The sequence below is a fragment of the Mustela lutreola genome, chromosome 3 (genome assembly GCF_030435805.1).
Source record: "Mustela lutreola isolate mMusLut2 chromosome 3, mMusLut2.pri, whole genome shotgun sequence".
NCBI lineage: Eukaryota > Metazoa > Chordata > Mammalia > Carnivora > Mustelidae > Mustela > Mustela lutreola.
This window is the reverse complement of record NC_081292.1, coordinates 113,386,896-113,410,832: the sequence shown is the minus strand read 5'-3', so window position 1 is coordinate 113,410,832 and position 23,937 is coordinate 113,386,896. Positions and strand designations below refer to the sequence as shown.

General features: G+C 41.3%; 1 protein-coding gene across 8 annotated transcripts in view; it reads left to right on the top strand.

Moving 5' to 3' along the window:
* The window catches only part of NCKAP5 (NCK associated protein 5), an 891,925-nt gene that overhangs the window by 778,523 nt on the left and 89,465 nt on the right, over positions 1 to 23,937 (top strand). For all 8 annotated transcript variants that reach the window (XM_059166690.1, XM_059166689.1, XM_059166694.1 and 5 more), the window contains 3 exons: positions 8,926 to 12,695; positions 13,412 to 13,589; positions 20,766 to 20,841. In XM_059166690.1, coding sequence (XP_059022673.1) covers positions 8,926 to 12,695; positions 13,412 to 13,589; positions 20,766 to 20,841 — 4,024 coding nt within the window. The remainder of the gene's footprint in view (positions 1 to 8,925; positions 12,696 to 13,411; positions 13,590 to 20,765; positions 20,842 to 23,937) is intronic.

Sequence of the window (23,937 nt, the reverse complement as noted above, 5' to 3'; positions counted from 1 at the left end):
CTAGGTTCTTTCCATAGTTTGGCTATTGTAGACATTGCTGCTAAAAACATTCGGGTGCACGTGCCCCTTTGGATCACTACGTTTGTATCTTTAAGGTAAATACCCAGTAGTTCAAGTGCTGGGTCATAGGGCAGTTCTATTTTCAACATTTTGAGGAACCCCCATGCTGTTTTCCAGAGTGATTACACCAGCTTGCATTCCCACCAACAGTGTAGGAGGGTTCCCCTTTCTCCGCATCCTCACCAGCATCTGTCATTTCCTGACTTGTTTATTTTAGCCATTCTGACTGGCGTGAGGTGGTATCTCATTGTGGTTTTGATTTGTATTTCCCTGATGCCATGTGAGATGGAACACTTTTTCATGTGTCTGTTGGCCATCTGGATGTCTTCTTTGCAGAAATGTCTGTTCCTGTCCTCTGCCCATTTCTTGATTGGATTATTTGTTCTTTGGGTGTTGAGTTTGCTAAGTTCTTTATAGATTTTGGACACTAGTCCTTTATCTGATATGTCGTTTGCAAATATCTTCTCCCAGTCTGTCAGTTGTCTTTTGATTTTGTTAACTGTTTCCTTTGCTGTGCAAAAGCTTTTGATCTTGATGAAATCCCAATAGTTCATTTTTGCCCTTGCTTCCCTTGCCTTTGGCGATGTTCTTAGGAAGATGTTGCTGCGGCTGAGGTTGAAGAGGTTGCTGCCCGTGTTCTCCTCAAGGATTTTGATGGATTCCTTTTGCACATTGAGGTCCTTCATCCATTTTGAGTCTATTTTTGTGTGTGGTGTAAGGAAATGATCCAATTTCATTTTTCTGCATGTGGCTGTCCAATTTTCCCAACACCATTTGTTGAAGAGGCTGTCTTTTTTCCATTGGACATTCTTTCCTGCTTTGTCAAAGATTAGGTGACCATAGAGTTGAGGGTCTATTTCTGGGCTCTCTATTCTGTTCCATTGATCTATGGGTCTGTTTTTGTGCCAGTACCATGCTGTCTTGATGATAACAGCTTTGTAATAGAGCTTGAAGTCCGGAATTGTGATGCCACCAACTTTGGCTTTCTTTTTCAATATCTCTTTGGCTATTCAAGGTCTTTTCTGGTTCCATATAAATTTTAGAATTATTTGTTCCATTTCTTTGAAAAAGATGGATGGTACTTTGATAGAAATTGCATTAAATGTGTAGATTGCTTTAGGTAGCATAGACATTTTCACAATATTGAAGATGGAACATTTTTCCATTTCTTTGTGTCTTCCTTAATTTCTTTCATGAGTACTTTATGGTTTTCTGAGTATAGATTCTTAGCCTCTTTGTTTAGGTTTATTCCTAGGTATCTTATGGTTTGGGGTGCAATTGTAAATGGGATTGATTCCTTAATTTCTCTTTCTTCTGTCTTGTTGTTGGTATAGAGAAATGCAACTGATTTCTGTGCATTGATTTTATATCCTGACACTTTACTAAATTCCTGTACAAGTTCTAGCAGTTTTGGAGTGGAGTCTTTTGGGTTTTCCTCATATAGTATCATATCATCTGTGAAGAGTGATAATTTTACTTCTTCTTTGCTGATTTAGATGCCTTTAATTTCCTTTTCTTGTCTGATGGCTGAGGCTAGGACTTCTAGTACTATGTTGAATAGCAGTGGTGATAATGGACATCTCTGCCGTGTTCCTGACCTTAGCGGAAAAGCTTTCAGTTTTTCTCCATTGAGAATGATATTTGCAGTGGGTTTTTCATAGATGGCTTTGATGATATTGAGGTATGTGCCCTCTATCCCTACACTTTGAAGAGTTTTGATCAGGAAGGGATGCTGTACTTTGTTAAATGCTTTTTCAGCATCTTTTGAGAGTATCATATGGTTCTTGTTCTTTCTTTTATTGATGTATTGTATCACATTGACTGATTTGCGGATGTTGAACCAACCTTGCAGCCCTGGAATAAATCCCACTTGGTCGTGGTGAATAATCCTTTTAATGTACTGTTGAATCCTATTGGCTAGTATTTTGGTGAGAATTTTTGCATCTGTGTTCAAGGATATTGGTCTATAGCTCTCTTTTTTGATGGGATCCGTGTCTGGTTTGGGGATCAAGGTGATGCTGGCCTCATAAAATGAGTTTGGAAGTTTTCCTTCCATTTCTATTTTTTGGAACAGTTTCAGGAGAATAGGAATTAGTTCTTTAAATGTTTGGTAGAATTCCCCCGGGAAGACATCTGGCCCTGGGCTTTTGTTTGTTTGGAGATTTTTTTTTTTTTTTAAGATTTTATTCATTTATTTGACAGAGAGAAATCACAAGTAGTCGGAGAGGCAGGCAGAGAGAGAGAGAGAGAGGGAAGCAGGCTCCCTGCTGAGCAGAGAGCCTAACGCGGGACTCGATCCCAGGACCCGGAGATCATGACCTGAGCCGAAGGCAGCGGCCCAACCCACTGAGCCACCCAGGTGCCCCTTGTTTGGAGATTTTTAATGACTGTTTCAATCTCCTTACTGGTTATGGGTCTGTTCAGGCTTTCTATTTCTTCCTGGTTCAGTTGTGGTAGTTTATATGTTTCTGGGAATGCATCCATTTCTTCCAGATTGTCAAATTTGTTGGCGTAGAGTTGCTCATAGTATGTTCTTATAATAGTTTGTATTTCTTTGGTGTTAGTTGTGATTTCTCCTCTTTCATTCATGATTTTATTTATTTGGGTCCTTTCTCTTTTCTTTTTGATAAGTCTGGCCGGGGTTTATCAATTTTATTAATTCTTTCAAAGAACCAGCTCCTAGTTTCGTTGATTTGCTCTATTGTTTTTTTGGTTTCTATTTCATTGATTTCTGCTCTGATCTTTATGATTTCTCTTCTCCTGCTGGGCTTATGGTTTCTTTCTTGTTCTTTCTTCAGCTCCTTTAGGTGTAGGGCTAGGTTGTGTACCTGAGACCTTTCTTGTTTCTTGAGAAAGGCTTGTACAACTATATATTTTCCTCTCAGGACTGCCTTTGTTGTGTCCCACAGATTTTGAACCATTATATTTTCGTTATCATGTTTCCATGATTTTTTTCAATTCTTCTTTAATTTCCCGGTTGGCCCATTCATTCTTTAGAAGGATGCTGTTTAGTCTCCATGTATTTGGGTTCTTTCCAAACTTCCTCTTGTGGTTGAGTTTTAGCTTCAGAGCATTGTGGTCTGAAAATATGCAGGGAATGATCCCAATCTTTTGATACCGGTTGAGTCCTGATTTAGGACCAAGGATGTGATCTATTCTGGAGAATGTTCCATGTGCACTAGAGAAGAATGTGTATTCTGTTGCTTTGGGATGAAATGTTCTGAATATATCTGTGATGTCCATCTGGTCCAGTGTGTCGTTTAAGGTCTTTATTTCCTTGCTGATCTTTTGCTTGGATGATCTGTCCATTTCAGTGAGGGGAGTGTGAAAGTCACCTACTATTATTGTATTATTGTTGATGTGTTTCTTTGATTTTGTTATTAATTGGTTTATATAGTTGGCTGCTCCCACATTGGGGGCATAGATATTTAAAATTGTTAGATCTTCTTGTTGGAAAGACCCTTTGAGTATGATATAGTGTCCTTCCTCATCTCTTATTATAGTCTTTGGCTTAAAATCTAATTGATCTGATCTAAGGATTGCCACTCCTGCTTTCTTCTGATGTCCATTAGTATGGTAAATTCTTTTCCACCCCCTCACTTTAAATCTGGAGGTGTCTTCGGGCTTAAAATGAGTTTCTTAGAGTCACCATATAGATGGGTTTTGTTTTTTTATCCATTCTGATGCCCTGTGTTTTTTAACTGGGGCATTTAGCCCATTAACATTCAGGGTAACTATTGAGAGATATGAATTTAGGGCCATTGTATTGCCTGTAAGGTGACTGTTACTGTATATTGTCTCTGTTCCTTACCGATCTACCACTTGTAGGCTTCTCTTTGCTTAGAGGACCACTTTCAATATTTCCTGTAGGGCTGGTTTGGTGTTTGCAAATTCTTTCAGTTTTTGTTTGTCCTGGAAGCTTTTAATCTCTCCTTCTATTTTCAATGATAGCCTAGCTGGATATAGTATTCTTGGCTGCATGATTTTCTCGTTTAGTGCTCTGAAAATATCATGCCAGCTCTTTCTGGCCTGCCAGGTCTCTGTGGATAAGTCAGCTGCCAATCTAATATTTATACCACTGTATGTTACAGACCTCTTTTCCCGGGCTGCTTTCAGGATTTTCTCTTTGTCACTGAAACTTGTAAATTTTACTATTAGGTGACGGGGTGTGGGCCTATTCTTACTGATTTTGAGGGGTGTTCTCTGAACCTCCTTGAATTTTGATGCTTGTTCCCTTTGCCATATGGGGAAATTCTCCCCAATAATTCTCTCCAGTATACCTTCTGCTCCCCTCTCTCTTTCTTCTTCTTCTGGAATCCCAATTATTCTAATGTTGTTTCGTCTTATGGTGTCACTTATCTCTCGAATTCTCCCCTCATTGTCCAGTAGCTGTTTGTCCCCCTTTTGCTCAGCTTCTTTATTCTCTGTCATTTGGTCTTCTATATCACTAATTCTTTCTTCTGCCTCATTTATCCTAGCAGTGAGAGCCTCCATTTTTTATTGCACCTCATTAATAGCTTTTTTGATTTCAACTTGGTTAGATTTTAGTTCTTTTATTTCTCCAGAAAGGGCTTTTATATCTCCCGAGAGGATTTCTCTAATATCTTCCATGCCTTTTTCGAGCCTGGCTAGAACCTTGAGAATTGTCATTCTGAACTCTAGATCTGACATATTACCAATGTCTGTATTGATTAGGTTCCTAGCCTTCGGTACTGCCTCTTGTTCTTTTTTTTTTGTGGTGAATTTTTCCGTCTTGTCATTTTGTCCAGATAAGAGTATATGAAGGAGCAAGTAAAATACTAAAAGGGTGGCAACAACCCCAGGAAAATATGCTTTAACCAAATCAGAAGAGATCCCAAATCGTGAGGGGGGAGAAAGGGGATAAAAAGAGGTTCAAAAAGAAAGAAAGAAAAAAAAAAAGAAAAGAAAAGAATTTTTAAAAAAACGAATAAAGAAAAATATAAAAAAGACAAAATATATATATTAGATAAACTAGTTAAAAAACGTTAAAAAAGAAAAGGGTAAAAGTTAAAAAAATTAGCAGAAGAAGAGAAAAAAAATGAAAAAGAAAAAAATTAAATTAACTGCAAGACTAAAAAAATCACAAGGAGAAATCCATGAGTTCCATGCTTTGCTTTCTCCTCCTCTGGAATTCTGTTCCTTTCCTTGGCATTGAAACCGCACTCCTTGGTAGGTGAACTTGGTCTTGGCTGGATTTCTTGTTGATCTTCTGGGGGAGGGGCCTGGTGTAGTGATTCTCAAGTGTCTTTGCCCCAGGTGGAATTGCACCGCCCTTACCAGGGGGCCGGGCTGAGTAATCTGCTCGGGTTTGCTTTCAGAATCTTTTGTTCCCTGAGCCCTTTCTGTAGAGTTCCGGAGGATGGGAATACAAATGGCGGCCTCCTGGTCTCCGGCCTGGAGGAGCCGAGAGCCCGGGGCCCCACTCCTCAGTTTGTCCTCAGAGAATAGCGCCCAGTTACTCCCATCTGCCTGACCTCCGGCCGCGCTCTGAGCTCACCGAGCCTGCAGCTGGTTCAAGGTAAGCCCAAGCTGTGAGCTCACTGTCGGCTCTGTCTCTGTAGCTGGCTTTCCCGTTCCAATACCCGCAAGCTCTGCGACACTCAGACACCCCGATCCTTCTGTGACCCTGCGGGACCTGAGTCCACGCTGACCCTGCATGGGCTTCGCCCAGGTTTAGCCTCTGGAGCCATGTCCCTCAGCAGAACAGATTTTTAAAAGTCCTGATTTTGTGCTCCGCTGCTTGCCAGGAGCCAGCCCCTCCCCCGGGGTCTATCTTCCCGTTGCTTTGGATTCACTTCTCCGCCAGTCCTACCTTTCAGAAAGTGGTTGTTTTTCTGTTTCCAGAATTGCTGTTCTTCTTCTCTTCGATCTGCTGATGGATTTACAGGTGTTTGCAATCTTTAGATAAGCTATCTATCTGATCTCCTGCTAGCTGAAGTAGTCTCAGCCTGCTACTTCTCCGCCATCTTGACTCCTCCAGTATTTTTTTTTTTTTTTAATATTGTTCTGTATGGAATCAGAAAGGAAGCCTGCAGGAGATAAATTAGGCTGCCCTACTTGGAGCAATCTGGGTCTAAGTCACAAGTACTTACCTGACCCACGCAGCCTTGAAAGTATTTTACAAGTATTAGCTCATTCAGTACTCTTAAGAACCTAGTTAAATAGATTCCCCTATTCCCCTATTATACAGATGAGAAAATGGAGGTGCTAAGAACTAAGTAGCCAGCCAAAGATCTCATAGCTGGTAAGTAGCAGAGCTGGTTAGTTGGTTCAAGAATCACCCTCGCCATTCTGCTCTGGTGGCTTTGTTAAATCAGCCATGTTTGGGATGGATTTGTTATCTTAAGACAAAGAATGTCCTTTAAAACAAAAAATAAACAAAAAAACTATGTAGAACTGTTGTTGACCAGTCCAGAGATAAGAAAGGACTTTGGGCATCAAACCCAGGCCATTGCTTTTCCAGGAGCACCCTTCAGCTAATTTTACCACTCCCCGGAATAGCCATTTTCCAAGCAAAGCCTGAAGCTGCCTATGGAAGTACCGGCTCCTGCTGCCCTCTCTCCTACAGGGGATGCATGCTTTTTTTTTTTTTTTTTTTTTTTCAATTTTCCAGAGTGTTCCAAACTTTTCTCAGGTTATTAAATACCATAACATCCTGTGGAAAACTGATTGAGGAATCTCACAGGATGGAGAGCCCTGGGAGGTTTGCAGCCACTGGCCCTAGGATGAATCAGACCACAGTGGGGACAGGCTGTGAAGAGGCAGCAGGAGGCAGACTGAGCACATCTTCCACGGGTTGAACAAATCTGCCTTTTTCAAGCTCTTGCAGGGTACTTTTGCTTGCTCCTCTTCTTATTGTGAATGCCTCTCAGGATCATGAAAATTCTTAGAAATCCTAACAGTGGCAGCCTGCCCACATTGGTCCTTAATACCCAGACTCACTAACAGGATTTCTCCTGATGTCCAAAGAAGTTTTTAATGGTATAAAGGAAAAGGAGAGGAAAGGAGAAGCATCACCAAACAACATTTATCCACAGCAACTTCTGACCCTGGAGAATTTTCTGAAGAAAATATATCATTTGACTTAAAAACAATAAACATAAATAAAAAAACAAATTAACACCATATGTTATTGCTGACAGCAAGCATCATTTTAACGGAAATGTCTTAGATGCAAACAGATGTTCACCACTTACCAAAAAACCAAGGCTTCAATGTAAGTTTCTGAAACTTTTCAACCTCTGCATAGGAGCACATGATCTGTGCTCAGTTATGGGACGGTGCAGCTGGGGTAGAGATGCCAAAGGGGTTTGTGTTCTTAGCCAGGATGGGCACAGAGCACACATCTGAAACCCACCAGATTCACTCACCCAAGTTCTTCACCATTAATCATATAGCCTTAAAAAAAAAAAATAAAAGAAGAAGAAGACGACGACGATGACTGAGGTTAGTGCCCAAATCCCACTGATTTCCCGGAGTCTTAGTCTGTGATTAACCTCTGCGGGTTCCATTTAGGAGAGGGGTGTGAGGATAACCTACTATCTCTATTATGACATTGACTAATATAGAGGAAAGAGTGGAGGTTGAGTTTGGCTCCAGGAACCTGGCAATGCCTATAGTCATGTAGGCTCCAGAGCCAACCTGCTGCCTGGGTGCAAAACGCCACACCACCACTTTGTAGCTGAGTCATAGGAAGAACCTGGGAAACCAGGGCAGAAAGCATGGTTCCATCTCTTCCTTAACTGTGTGATCTCCAACAGACTAACCATGCTGCCTCTTAGTTTCCTCCCTAGTAAAACAGGGTTGATAATGTCTTCCTCACGGTGTTGTTCTGAATATTAAATCAAAGCCCTATTCCAGTGGTTGCTACGCAGCAGATGCTTGGGAAATGCTAGCTTTCTCCTTTTGCCCCACCACTTCTTATTAGCAGTACTATGAACAAGAGGAAGGTCTGTGCAGGATATAATGCTTTTTCTGTGTCGTTTTCTTGGTCAAAACTAGCCCTGGTATTTGGAATGGTATGAGGAACAGGAAATTGACCTTTCTTGGTAGGTGAATCATTACCATAGGGTTCTAACAGCTAAGGAACGTCCTACTGTTAGATACATATGTAAGTGTCTCACAGATGTTCCCCTTCGACCAAATAAAATCCTGAAGTCACAGAAGTATCGAACCTTAGAGTGGAAGGGACCATAGAGATAGGGACCAACTTGCTTTTCCATTTGCCCTCTCTACCTTTCAGAAACACTGTACAGTGAGGCCATATCTGGTTATTTCCTAAGTGTACCTTGAACCTATCTTCATGATTCAGGCCTTTGCTACTCCACTTCTTCTACCCAGAAATCATTTCCCCCATTTATCAACTAAGACAAACTTACCCTTCATTCAAGGGCCAGGTAGGTTTTAAAAAAACAAAATCAAAACAGAGCAAAAAAGTCCTTATATGCATTTCATGGTTTTTCTTAGCAGAGGTTTGATTTCTCTCCTCTGAATTTCTGGAGTTCCTACTACATTTGTGTTGGTCAATTATAAAACACAAACTTGGGTATTGCTCCCTTGACTTCTAGCTATTTGCACCCAGTCTCCTCTCCCCTGCTGCTCTACATGCTCCTCGAGGACAGGCTTCTTACCTACTACTTCAATATACCGTGGGTTCCTTAGCTTAGAAGCTGGCAAAACAGAGATTTGCTACATTGTTAATGATTAATTTGCATTAAGTCACTAAAGTGTGCATTTATAAATGAACACTTAACTGCTAGAATCAAGTCTAATGACAAACTTTTCCTTTTTACGGTTGTGATCCACGTGGTTCAGTGATTTCTGATACCTACTATTCTTTCCTAGAAATCATCACAAAACTGGGATAAAAGGCTAAGTATTGACTCTTCACTCCCGAGTGGCTTTGCTAGTCCTACAGATGAACTACCTCCAGCTCGTATCAAGGAAAGTCACATTTTGGAAGGACTGAGAAAGCTACAGAAGCGAAAAGTGCTACTTGAACCCCCATCGGTGATAACCAAATGGGGTTATAAAGATTGCATGAACTCCAATGAAGGGATATATTCTCCAGGAATTAAGAGCAGCAGCCTCAAGGACTATCCCCCCTGCAAACCAGCTGACAGGAGGAGCCCCTGCAAGGAGCCCCATGAGACATTTGTTTATGACACAGATTCCCATGATGACGCTGACGAGGACTCTTCCTCCTTACCCTTGCTCCAGGCAGTTCCAAGCCAGGGCTGCAGGCTGCACAGTCGTCAATTAACCCACAGTGTTTCTGACAGCCTATTTGGCTGGGAGCCGAATAGAAAACACTTTTCAGAAGGCACATCCTCAGTTTACTCAAGGGAAAGGCCTGAAAAGCTGGCCAGTTGTGCCAGCAACTGCCCCTTGGAGAGGAAGCTGTGCCCGCATGTACAGATGCCTCAGGTACGGAGAGAGAGAGAGCCGTGCGACCCTGGTTCTGGCCATGTGGCTCTCAGTCTCCAGCTTTCAGACACCGATGACAATGAAGCCCTTGACGAGTTGCACATAGGTAGCAGTGACGAGAAAAGCCCTTCAGACTTGTCACTGACTGCTGACACTGACAAGTCCATGGAGAATCTGGACATCCTTGTGGGATTTGGAAAATCTCAACTTGGGTCTCCCGAAGAGGAGGAAAAACAAGTACCCATCCCCTTAGAGAGTCGGCCAAAGACATTTAGCTTCATTAAGCAGCAGAGGGTTGTAAAAAGGACTTCTTCAGAAGAATGCATTACTGTCATCTTTGATGCCGAAGACGGCGAGCCCATTGAATTCAGCTCTCACCAGACAGGCATTGTCACCGTTACCAGAAATGAGATTTCCATCAACCAAGCCCCTACTGGACCCAAGGCAGAACACACTGAACTTTCACCTCAGGGAATTGCTCATTTACAGCTGGGAGCTGCTGCAAGAGACTACACTTTCCTAAAGAGACCTGAAGAGGAAACCAAGAAAAACATTCCAAAAGGTGACATAGATAACATGGTGGTGGCCCGCAATGGTTCCTTCAGCCCCAGGACAGTAACACAAAGTCCTCAGCGACAAAGACCAGGCAAACCAGCATTGAATTTGTCATGCCAGAGTAGTTCTAGGTCTTCGGTGTCCATGGGTATCTATCAAAAGCAGAGTCTGACAAAAGGCCCTGCCAGAGGCAAGGCTTCACCTCAGAAGTCAAAAATAATGGAGCCTGAAGCCTCAGCAAGAGTCCCCTCCTCTGGCCCCGTGTCTCTTGAAAAATCTCCAGCCTTAGCTCCTGGGAAACTCTCCCGATTTAAGAAGACTGAGGGCCCAGCACCCCTTTTTGATTTACATATGGATTCACACATTCCAAAACACCCCAGCCAACTGCTTCATGGCTCCAAAATGTCCAGCAGAAAAGACTGGGTCCCATGCTCCAAGAATCAGATTCCAGCGTCACAGTTGCTGCCAAGGTCCCTCACTGAGCCTAGTGATAATGGAGAATCCCTGACGAGGGACAAACACTGTGACTCTGGGCCAGAGGCAGGGGTGAAGTCACCTTCCCCCCCACCCCCTCCAGACAGGTCAGGCTCCCTTCTCGTCAGGCCCAGTTACGGCTATATGCCACCACCCTCATCAGCCAAGCCTGAAACCAGGGTCCCCAGTGAAGCAGCAAGGACTATGTACAAATCCCCCCCTCTGAAAGGACCCTCTGCTCCTATTATTTCTTCTAATCAGATCCTGGCAGAAGTGCCGGGGAAGAAACCTTCTGTGGCCTTCAGAAAGCCTGTCTTCACTCACCCTCCACCCTCCACAGAAACAGTGATTCAAACCAGATGTTCCGCACATACCCCCTCCAGCTCCTTTGCTGTGATGGCCCCAGGGCCCCCAAAGGTCTCCCCAAAGAGAGGTGTCCCCAAAACTCCACCTCACCAAATGCTTGGGACCACACAAATGGACCCTGGGTTACGGACTCCCAAGAATTGCCCTTTAGCCCATGAGCCACTGGAAATCCTGTCCTCCAAAAGTGTGTCTCCAGGAAGAAAAGGACAGCTGAATGACTGTGTCCCCACATCAGCTAAGCCTTCTTTCTTAGGGGTGAATGAGGCACCATCATCTCAGGTTAGCAGTCACTCATCATCACCGTCTTCCAAAAGCCATAACACCCCATATGGTTGTCCAAACACTCATGAGAAAGGCCTGAAAACTCGCCTCCCGGTTGGGCTCAAGGTTCTCATGAAGTCTCCCCAGTTACTCAGGAAAAGTTCCACGGTGCCAGGGAAACATGAAAAAGACAGTCTGAATGAAGCCTCTAAAAGTTCTGTGGATGGGAGCAAGTCTAAGCCTGAGGACGTGGGGAATCCAGTGAGCCTGGAGACCGTAAGGGATGAAAGAAATGTGACTCCACTGGGTTTTCAGGTACAAGACAGGCTGCCTGAAGGGATTCCCCTGGATACAACAATGCCAGAGTCATTAGAAAACTGCGTCCCTGGGGCTGATGGAAAAGATGGGGTAGAAAACAAGTCTGTGAAAAGATCCCTCTCCTCCAGTAAGCCACACCTAAAACCAGCCCTAGGCATGAATGGGGCCAAAGCCCGCAGTCAGAGTTTCAGCACTTACTCAGGAGACAAGCCCCCTACACCGCCCATGGAAGGGTCCGGCAAAGTTCGGACTCAGATTATCACCAACACTGCTGAGAGAGGCAATTCCCTCACCCGGCAGAGTTCTTCCACGGAAGGCTTGCCTAAGACCCCTTCTGCCCCCATGTCTGATGGTCTTTCCGGTGCTGGGAGGCCTCTGGGGCATCCCTCCTCCAGGCAAGGCTCCCCCAGGAGTACAGGCAGCTCCAGCAGCCAGCATGGGAGCCCAAGCAAGTTGCCTTTGAGAGTCCCTCCCAAATCCGAAGAGCTCCCCACCCCATGTGGAATGGAAGACGAGGAGGGTTACCCCGAGGGAGGGGGCCCCAGGGAGGCTGTCCCTGAGGAAACAAGCAGCGACCACTACAGATATCCACCCACCCCAGCAGACTGCCCACAAGCCCTGCAGAATCCTGGGAGGACACAGCATCCGACCAATTTTGAACCGAGCAGGACATCCAAGCTAGAGACTTCTGGAAGGTGTCCAGATACTTCTACAACCAGGACTGGCGCTGTGAGCCCCGAAGCCCCCCTCTCACCTACAATTGAAGAAAAGGTCATGTTGTGCATTCAGGAAAATGTGGAAAAGGGCCAAGTGCAAACAAAGTCCCCCTCTGTGGAAGCAAAGCCAAAGCCCGGGCCTTCTTTTGCCAGCTGGTTTGGTTTTCGGAGTAGACTTCCAGCTCTCAGTAGCAGGAAAATGGATGTCTCCAAAACCAAAGTGGAAAAAAAAGATGCAAAAGGTTTGGGGTTTGGAAACAAACAACTAAAATCGGAGAAGAAAAAAGAGAAAAAGAAGCCTGAGCTGCAGCGTAAAATAGAAAATGAACTTACCAGGAACACCAAGGTGGCGGAGAGTCCAGACAGTAGTTTACGAAGCAAAAATGATCTGAAAACACCGCAAGGCATTTATGACCAAATGAAGTTTGAACCAAGAAATAGACCCAGTCCTGTTACATGTTCTACTAAAGATACGTTTATGACGGAACTTTTGAACAGGTAACGTGTTGGTGAAGGGAGGGTGTGAAATGTCAGGGGGTTCCCCCTACCGAAACTAGGAGAGTTGTTGACTTCCCACCCAGTAAACCCTAGGCAAGCATGTTTTCATACAAGCAGAAATGCAGAATAGCAGTCTTTTCTACATTAGCCAGAATTTAAACAATGAAATAAAAGTTAGCAATAAAATGATAATTTAGTCCATGTTAATTTGTTAACCAAACCAATGGTCTTTGAAATTAAAGAATGGGGAGTTTTATCAAGGTTGATAGGAATTCAACCTATACTGGAACCATGAATGTACCCACATGGCATGAAATGGAAGAAAATTATACATACATTTTAAGGTATGCCGACCTCATTGATTGTACCAAGCAAACGTATACTTAGAAACGTTGCAGAGGTAATTACATTTCCCGCTGATCTTAAGCCAGACTTGTGTTTAGCAATCACTCTTCGGTGGTTTTTATTTTGCTCCCTCCTCCCCCCACCTCACAAGCAGTTAAAAAAAATAAAAATAAATTTTTGTCAAATCTAAACTGACACACTACTGGAATGTCAGATGAAGATTTGATCAAGGCCACTGACAAACATTTATCACTCAAAGGTTTAAAGACAAAGAGATACAAAGAGGTTACTTTAAACATTAAAGGATTGGGAAAAGTAGTGATTGAAGAAGAGCAATGTAATTTATCAGAGGAATCACTTTGTACCTGCAGAGTTGATAAGAAAGCAGCTCAACAGACAGAAAGTGGATCAAATAATGTTTCCTGCAGGAGTGTGTTAAAGGGCAGCTTCCAGGGCTCCTGTCTCACCAGCAGCTCTGCAAGCACTCAAGGAAACCACAAGAAAAACATCAAAACCAAGGCCGATGTGGAAATACCGAAAGGCTCCCTGGTAAGTGCTCCACCCATTCTGGTTTCGAAGTGAATCTGCCTGGGTTCTTTCTCCCTTTGCTGTTGGAAATGAATGAGCAAGAGATTGGGAAGGGTAGGAAAGTTCTGGAAAAAGGAGAGAAAGCTGGTGACGGCTTCCCGCAGAGAGGTGGCAGCGAGATTGAAAACGGGCCGCTCTTTCCGGTAAGGCTGCTGCATTAGCTCCCTTGCAGGAGGACAGTAGAACCAGACAGTGCTGGCAAATAACACTGTGATGTCAGCTGTCATCTTCAAATTCTACTCCTGTGCAGGGGATTTATTTGATGATCTCTTCCTTCAGTCCCAGTGATACAAAAAGGAAGGAACATGGTTATGAAAACCAGAAGTGCTAAACAACTGGAGAGAATATTGGCCATTTTGATGATTCAGTTTAAACACTGTTCCTTTTTTTGGAAGTTCTGTCTATATACCAATTCCTCGCACCTAGACAGGTGTTAAGACCAAGAAATCTACTTTGCAGCTTGACTCCCTATTATGCAGTCTCTTAATTGTGAGGTCCAGAACGAGGTAATTTCCTTTAAAAAAACAAAAATGGGTGAAAGGGCATTTTCCATTTCCCTAGCACTTGCTAGTTTCAAATAATAGTTTTGTTTTAAAATTACCTTAAGTTGCACTGAGTCTCCTTATATTCCTTCTGTTCTTGCATAATTGCTTTGGTGATGTACATTGTTTCTTTATTTAAGTTTTGAAGCACTTACATAAACAAAAATATTCTTTTTACAGAATTAGCGTATCCATACATGTGTGTGCTGCAATCAAAGAAATTGTAAAGTATGCTACCTGCCACCATTTTCTTAGGGAAACCTAGTAATTATACGTTTTTGGTTGTTTTTTGTTTTATGTTTTTTCTGGAGTGGTTTAGAGGTGATTTTAGGAATAACGATTGGCATTATTACTTATTAAGAATTTCATAGACATATTTCAGTTGACAACAAATGCACACTTTTCTTTCAAAGAGCTCTGGACTCTGAGGAGCTGTAGTCTTTTATATCAAACTCAGAAATCCTGTGGGAACTATGTTCTTTGCAAAAAACTTTTTCTTCCCCCCCCCCCTTTCTCTTCTGGGCTTCCATGGTATCCTCCCTTCTTTGAAAACACAGATGTCCCCTGCATTATAAAAATCACAAATTATAAGCATATCTAAGACTGCCCTTGTAGTGTCACCGAAAGGAAAGAGAGAATGAACGCTTGGAAATGTGCAATATGCCAGAAATTCAATCCCACTGATCTAAAACTTTGATAGCCTGGCAGAGCCCCTTATCGGAGGCACTCAATTTAACTATGCCCCATTTAATATGTTTCTGACAGCTTAGGGTATATCTTCACTGCACAGAAGTACCAAAAAAAAAAAAAAAAAACCCCCAAAAACAAAAAGACCCTCTGTTTGGCTTTTACAGTTTCATTTTTACTTTCTTGTTACTTCCTAATGCTAAAATAATTTCTGTGCTTTTCGTCTCTCGTCTTCAGTCTTTCACAGTGTAGAAATAAGTGTCCTTTGGTCCTTTCAGAATATCTACAAGAAACACTCTTACTGTTTTCTCTAAAGTACAAAGATTCCCTAACCACCCCAAAATACATAATCAATTGGGATATGCTAATTTTTTCTAGTTAGCTACAAGAGGAAATTAGTCATGCTGGGAAGCTTTTCCATATAGAGGAATATTATTAACCTCGGTAGCTGACCAGCCCGTCTTTCTTTCTTCTTCTTTTTTTTTTTTTAATGTAAAATACAATGTTTTTTGTTTCATCTCTGTAATCATCAATGTGGAGTGGACGAAAATTACTAATTTCAGAGAGGACATTGCCATAGTCTCCTTTGGGACTAGTACAAGACTAGCAGTGCAAATCTATTTATTATATGTTATCAGCTTACACAGGAAGTAAATTAGATGCAAAATAGGATATATTCTAATACCATAGCACATTGATGGGAATACCCATGAACCTCTTAAAATTCAGAGTTTGAGGGAATTTTCCGCTGCTAGGGCTCAAGGTAAATTTGCTGTCTGCTTATTTTAAACTATGTTGCAAAAGATTCTTCTCATTGTAGTCACTTGGGATAGAAACAAGAACTGCACATAATACATGTCGTATGTCTTTGGGTTTTTTTTTTAATAAAGTCACTGTTCAAAATCTTATATTACCATCTCTTCCCTTTACAAACCAAGACTTTATTTCGTTATAAGGGTCCTCAGGGATTTTGATTATTTTAATCTGTGGTGATTATAATACAAAGATTATTTCCATACATACAGCTATGTATGTAGCTGACCTCCATTTAGTCTGCTACTAATTCTGTATCCATATCCATTTTCAGGATTCCTAGATACATTTTTAAAAATGCGTAAAAGTCCCATTAATTCTTTGCAGAATTTAATTTTTTTCTCCTTTCAGAGCCTTAATTAGAGTCTTCTGTCCCCATTTAGGCCATCATTTACAGACCACTTAGCTCTAATTTTTGTGTAATTTAGACAAGGGCCATGTTACTTTGTACTTTTACTTGAATTATATAAAATCATTATAAGAGGGAGAAAGGCATCCCCAGGAAAGATTGCATTGGTATTAAGTAAATAAGCAAGAAAGAAATGCGTTCTATTGCAGCATGTCATAAGTCCTTCCTTCCTGTGGATTCAGATAATTTTGTGGAATGAGAAGTCTCAAGGGAAGGCAGCTCCAGGCTCCTGTTTAACTATCACTGGACAAAATAAAAATTGTTAACAAAATTAACAAGATCGTATACTTTCATAATGCACTGGGAAGAGATGGCCTTTTCAATATTTTAATTTAAATTTTGAGTATTTTTTTCTCCCAGTGTCCCATAGTCTGAAAAAGAAAATCACGTATGCTAATACAAAAGCATCAAATACTATTCCATTAAAATGGTACTGTGGTGATGAAATAGGATAAAATAGTACAATAATTACAAAAATTGTTATCATCTTATTAAGTTCTGCAAAATGTTATAATTTCAGCATCCTTAATTGAACAGTTCTAAGTGCTATTTTGATGCTAATAAGAAGCATGCATATTTCACCCTCCTCCTGCAAATTTTTCTAAATGACTAACTTTTCTAAAGGTAATGCCTTCTGGAGTTTTCCTTCCAAAAATTACTTCCTGTCCCACTTAGGTTCATTATGTTCTTTTCATTTGCAATAAACTTCGACTGCAAAATGTTGTCTTCTTGGGAAGCAGTTCCTAAGCAGTTCAGTTAGGATGAGTCAAGGAAGAAATGTAAGCAGAATTTCAAATGAAAGGTATCCCCAAATGTTGGGTTTAATTCTAAAAGTAATATATAATGTAATATATATATATATAGTACATACATACGTAATATATAATGTACATGCATACATAATATATATATGTTATATGTACATTGTGTGTGTGCATATATATATGCACATATATATATATGGTGAATTATTTTCTCCATTTTCCTCCAGGTTCCTTTGTAAGCTCTTTCCTCCCTGTGCTTTCTAATAATAGGGGTTAGTAGAATATAATGGGCACAGTGACATTTAATGGTTTCTTGTTAGAGATCAGTATTTGGTACAGTTTTTGACTACAAGGGCAGAGCCCAAAAGATGGACAAGAGTTGAAAATGCACCATTACAAGGCATCCAAAGTACTGACAACAAAGTTAAACCAAAAATAGCCAAGAATTATTGCCCGAGTTACGTGTAACTTCTTACCAAATAGGATATTGCTGGACATTAATTTGTATCAGTTCCTGTTAGAACAATGGCCGAGAAAATTCTGTATCTGTAACCACCATTCTTTTCTGAGCCAAACTTCTTGATTTTGTGAAAACTCTCATCTTTGAAGTACTTTGTCTCGTGAAGATCGTCACAGTTGTCTCTATCTTTGGCAAATTCTTAATCTTGCATTGCCAGCCCCTTAGTCCCAGGAAAGTTCCCACAACCTCTCACCAATACCCAGCCACTGCATGATCAAGAGTGAAAACTAATTTTAAGTTCAGCCTATGAAAAATATAAATAGTAAGGGGAATCAACTGTCAAAATAAATTATGCCCCTCATTTCCATAGGCAAACGGATTTCTTTAATAACCGCCTTGCATTGAAATCTATTTGTATAGATAATTAGAGCCAACGAGTATGCCATTCTAAGGCACTCCCCCATTTGTCATTCCTTCGCTGATTTTTCACCTATCTTCTTCGGATTTTCCTGTCACGGGTCATCTGCTCCTCATGGGTCATCAGCCCAGGAAACCTGAAAGAACTAGGGGCCTTTCCTCTGATAAGTCCCCCGAGGCCATATTTAGCATTTGCTGTTAAGCAAATAGAACCCTAGGAAAGTTCTGACAAGCAGCTGACAGGTAGGACTATAGGACAACTTTTTTTTTTCCCTTTCCTCAATATGATACTCAGAGAAGGGTGGTAGTTAAGTTCCACAAATGGATTAGGGAACCAGAAGGGAAGGGAAGCAGAGAATTTAAACACACACACACACACACACACAGTCTCTGAAAATTTTTGCTACTCTTGAATAAAAATAAAATTTATGTATACATGGAATACTGCCTACATATCTAACTGCCAGACACTAACAGAAAATAGTAGTTCTTTGGAAGGTCTGGGACGGAGGACTGTAACAATATGGCAAATTCTGAAAAATTTAATTTTGGTAATGAATAGGGGCCAGAAATGCCCACTCTAAAACCGAAATCCTCTGTGACCTTGAAGAGATCACTAACACTGTATGAGCCTCCTATCCTTTATCTGCAAGGTGAGAATCTGATTTTAACTATTGGATTCTTTAGAGTCTCACAGACTGATAGAGAGGATGATTCCCCAATAAACCAGCAGGTGAGCAGGGGATACCTTCAAGTTTAAAATAGATCAGTGTTGGGCACCTGGGTGGCTCAGTGGGTTAGGCCTCTGCCTTTGGCTCAGGTCATGATCTCAGGGTCCTGGGATCAAGTCCCACATTGGGCTCCCTGCTTTGTGGGGGGCCTACTTCCTCCTCTCTCTTTCTCTCTCTGCCTACTTGTGATCTCTGTCAAATAAGTAAATAAAATCTTTAAAAAAAAATAGATCAGTGTAGAACCTAAAGGAAATGCTGTTTTACATAACAGGTAAGAGAAAACATGAGACATGTTTTCATAACTGTTGGTATGGGCTGAGAAAATAGAGATTTCCTTGATGTCTCTCTAAATGAGGATGGAAGTTTCATGTTGGGTTGTTAATGGAAATGTAGGTAGTTTGAGATCCCTTTGTCGGTGGGTCTTTTGATAGCCTTGTCACAAACAGGTCACTGAGCTACACAAACTTTGGAAGGCAATTAAGTAGCATGTTAGCCTTGCTCATGCTCACAGTGCTTTTCTACTCTGCTATCCATAAATGTCCACTACAAAGGGTCCACAGACTTGATGAAGTCTCCCCCAACCCTTGCCCCGTTCCCCAAATTTCTTCCTCTGGACATGCTAAAAAACAGGGAAGTACCCATAGAGCAGAGAGCTGATGGGGGGAAGAAGTGATGAATGTGGCCTCTGGATATTCAGTCCTTGGTCTCTCCTTGTGGGGTTCAGGAAGCCTTCTCCATACTCTCTTCAGTCTGCCACCTTCTGGCTCTCAGCACATCCAGAACAAGCACCAAGGACATTCTGATATTGGAATTGAAGTTACAAAATATAAATAATTGGTCTTATTCCATTAGATATGAAAAATAGGTAAAAAGTCAAAAGCTAAATCTAGCTCAAGGTCAGTATGCAACCATATGAATTTCTATATTGTGAGTATGAAATAAGAGTTTCTTGGCATTCAGCTCAAGCTCCTGAGCAAATCCACTGACGGCCTCTAATGTATGTGCCTAAGCAGAACCCCACTGCATTCAGTGCGCAGTTCACGTCATTGTCACTGGCTTCCCAGGTGACCGATGGGGATGTATTTTAAGAGAGTGTTTTAGGGTCATTCTGCCAACAACCACAAGCTGTCTTGAAATTGAGGCCAAGTCCACTAGCATAGTCAAAGGAAAATTTGAGAAAAACAAAGTGCCCACAGATGAACACAAATCTGCAGTCAATTTTACTGAGTTTGAATCCTGGTTCCACTACCTTGGCAATTACTTACCTGTTTCTTCAGGAGGAGGAGGCTAACAGTAGCATGTAGCCCGCTCTGGGGAGTTTGAGATCATAGGCGTGAAAATTGTAATTGTGTAATACTGAGTAATCCGTAGTATTTCAGAGTTTGCCTTTTAAATAGTGGTTCGTACTGGTTGCATTGTTGTGACCAGTGCCACTAGATTGAGAAGCAAGGGACATAAGTCTTAATCCCAGCACTTCCACTTACAGTATGTTGAAGGAAATTTGCTGGAGATCAGAATTCTCATTCATAAAACACTGTGACTTATTCAGGTCTCTCTAGAGTTCTGCCGAGTGCTAACCCATTCAGCATCTGGATATTTCAGCTGAAATAGAAGGGGAATGTTTTTGACCTAAAAAATCGATATAAATGTGTCACTGCTCTAGTTCACTAAGTATACATCACAGTCACCTTATGTTTCATCATAGAAAGAACAAAAGAAATCATTTTCTTAGAGAGTTACATTCCAGGAAAGGGTCAGGAGATCTAAGTATATTTCTTTCTTCTTATTAAAATAACTTGTGGTAGAAGTCACTGTCTCTGGAGGAATTATATTTCCTTTGACTTTAATTTTCCCTAACAGCTCTGTGTTATTGACTTTATTAAGTCTTAAAAGCCAAAGCTGTATCTTTAACATCTTATGGAGAATTAGGTGCCCTGTAAATCCTAATTTCCAGGTCTAGGGTTATGTTTCTGAAAATATACTCTTGCTCTCGTAATTAAAATTTGTGATACAGCCAAGTGATAGAGTAGGGAAAAGTAGAATGAAGAAAATATCTATGCATGTATATATATATATATATATGTGTGTGTGTGTGTGTGTGTGTGTGTGTGTGTGTATACATAGATGCACACACATACACATTCACATATATGTATGTGCAGGTATATGTGTTTACATGTATGTGTGTATACATGTATGTTGTATACACACTCACACATACCCACATTTGTTACAGAATGAACCATCATTCTGATTGTGAACAGTCTATTTCATATAACAAATAAGTACTTACATTATTTTCTTGTTGCTGCAGATAAAAGAAGCAAGTGTGAGCCTGCAGGAGGATGAAGATACAGTTGCAGATTCCACGTTTCAGAGCCACATCATAGGTAAACATTTACATCTTGGTACATCTTTGTGGGTGATACTTTCTGAATGTGACCTTCTTTCAGACACAGTGTGTTCCTATAGAGCGTGTCTCACGCCTAGCCTCTGTGAGGACTGGGTCTTAACTTCTTTTTTTTTTTTTTTAATATATTATTTATTTATTTGAGAGAGCGAGCACAGGGGGAGGGAGGGAGAGGGAGAAAGAGAGACTCTAAGGCAGACACCACTCACAGGGTGGAACCCTGCGTGGGGCTCCAGCTCACGGCCCTGTGGTCATGGCCTGAGCCAAAACCAAGAGTCAGACACTGTACCTACTGCTCCACCTATGCGCCCCAAGGACTGGGTCTTAACTTCTCACACATGGTTATTTTTGTCTTCTCGAATACTGGAAGCTACTGTAAAGTAAGTAGTTCAAAACCAGACCTGTCAAGTAAACATCAGTGTTTTCAAAGCAGCACACTGTAAACCGACGAGAAGCAAGTCCTTGTGGACACGAAAAGAGAATAACACTGAGGATACATAACTTCTCTGGGGACAGCAGTCGACTTCGAGTCCATCCAGTGTCTATAATTGTCTCAGGAAGCATTTACCTAACTACCATTGGTTAGAAATGAGGGATGGTAGCTTTCTTAAATCGAACTTTTTTTTTTAATAGAGTGTATTTTACACAGAGAACTTCACGACTTAACTTTCTTCATTATTTCTGGGAGAACCCTGAGTGTGAATAGTCCTGTTTCTGGAATAAGTTTGATTTGTCAACTCCTTCTTGAAATTGTGCATCGGCCTAGATTGAAGGGACTCAGCTTCCCAACACACTTGCTGACCCTTTGCTGACCTGTTTTCAGCAGCCAGGAGGCAGCTGGTGACAGAGTAGTTGTCTGTGACTGTGATCCTTGTCAGGTGACGGAAGAGGTGATACCTTCAGCTGTTCTGGGCCACCGTGGATGGTTGCAGAATTTGTTTTTCCTCAGGCTCTAGGAATTGCTGTGCGAGGAAGCATGCAATTATTTAGTATTGCACAAGATTATTTAGTATTGCACAAGACACCGAGGCATGCTGGAGTAATTTCTACCAATCACATTCGGTATAGCAGTTAATAGTGAATTCCACATCAGAGGTCATGACAGCCCCCTTCTCCCCCAGATTTCTGGTTTCTGCTATGGTGAGTGTCCACTGCTTCTGTCCCTTCAGCTGCCAGCTCTGAGCCCCTCACCACTCTTGGAGCCCTGCTGGTGCACTCTGGGCCTGGATTTCTTGAATATGCAGAAGTCTTCTGCAAACTCTAATTTACAGTTTATCTCAAAGAGTTATTGTACCCCCCGCACCTTAATGAGACTGGCACGCCATTATTATTCTTTTCATTTGTAATTGAGGATAGAAAAATCTTAACACACAACTGAATGAGTACAGTCTGAACAAGATTATTATTCCAAAAATACATCCTTTATTATAGTTGTCAGTATAAAATGCTTAAATTGGTATCAGTTGTGTGTCATTAGCTGATATGCAAGTTAAATACGTTTTAAAAACCTTCAAACATGACACTATGTAAAGCCCCGCTGAATCATCATTTTTCCATAATGAGGTGTTCCTGGGCCTATGAAATAACATATATAAAGATAGAGGCTGCGTGTTTTTTAAAAGAACTACAGTAATCTATCCTTTAATAAACTTCCACTTTTTTTAGATTTGCATTGTTCGATATGATAGCTAGTAGACACAGGTGGCTATTTCAGGTTCAGTTTCAATTAATTAAAACTATATATAATTAAAAATTCAGTCCTCCATTTGCACTAGCCACATTTCAAGTACTCAGTGGCCAATATTCATGGTAGTCTATATGAACATTTCCATCATCATACAAAGTTCCCTTGGAAAGTGCTGCTTTCGATTACTCTCAGGGAAGTATATTTGGACCATATTTCGGACAGCGGGCTGACTTGGTCTGCACATAATGTAGATTTATCTCCTCACACTAGGGGAGAACTATATGATAAGCTGCTCTTGGCTACACGTGAAACAACAACGACAAAACTGACCAGCCGTTTTACATAAGTAATGAAGTCATTTAACCATCTTACACAATTAAAAATCTGGAGGAAGGTAAATATGAAAGAAGGCTAGTAGCTCAACAATGTCATCAAAAGCCCTGGCTTCATGTCCTCATCTCTGTTGTCTTTGGTTGCAAATTGATTCCTGACACTCTAGGCATTCCATTTACATTCAAGGCACGAAATATAAGGAAGAATAAGAGCTTCTTCAGAATCCACCCCATAGACACCATCTTTCACGGCATTGATGAGAACAAGATCATGAAACCAATCCTAGCTGCAAAGGAGGCTGGGGAAGTTCATATGTTGCTTCTATTTATTGCATGAGACAGCAGGGAGAACGTGGTTGAGAATATTCCCTAGGTTAACCAGTCAATAAGATCACCACAGCCAACCTTCTAAAACTTCATCCATTTCTTTCTTTCTTTCTTTCTTTCTTTTTTTAAGATTTATTTATTTATTTATTTGACACAGAGACAGAGACAGAGATCACAAGTAAGCAGAGAGGCAGGCAGAAGCAGAGAGGGAAGCAGGCTCCCCTGCTGAGCAGAGAGCCTGACACAGGGCTCGATCGCAGGACCCTGAGATCATGACCTGAGATGAAGGCAGAGGCTTAACCCACTGAGCCACCAGGCGCCCCAAACTTCATCCATTTCAAGACTGAATAAGGCTCAATAGATCAAGTGGTTATTTCTTTTTATTCTAGAAGAACGGCTGAGAATATATTTTTAGCACCCTGATAAACCAATATTCTTCATTTTGTCTAAACAAAGTGTTGTCACATAGCCTCACAATATTATATAACCATAGAATGTTTTTCCACTCACAGTAACTGAGCAAATCTAAATATATTATGCTTCTAACCAAATATCAGCTAATGTCTGTCACAAAAAAAGAATAATCAGAAAATTTGTGACCTGAATGTTTGCATTTCTGTGGTTAATAATAATCACGTTGGTTTAATCAAAGTGTTATGAGTTGATTACAAGACAAGATATCGCTAATTAAGCCTGCTCTCTATTGAAATTCAAGATTCATGAATTAACT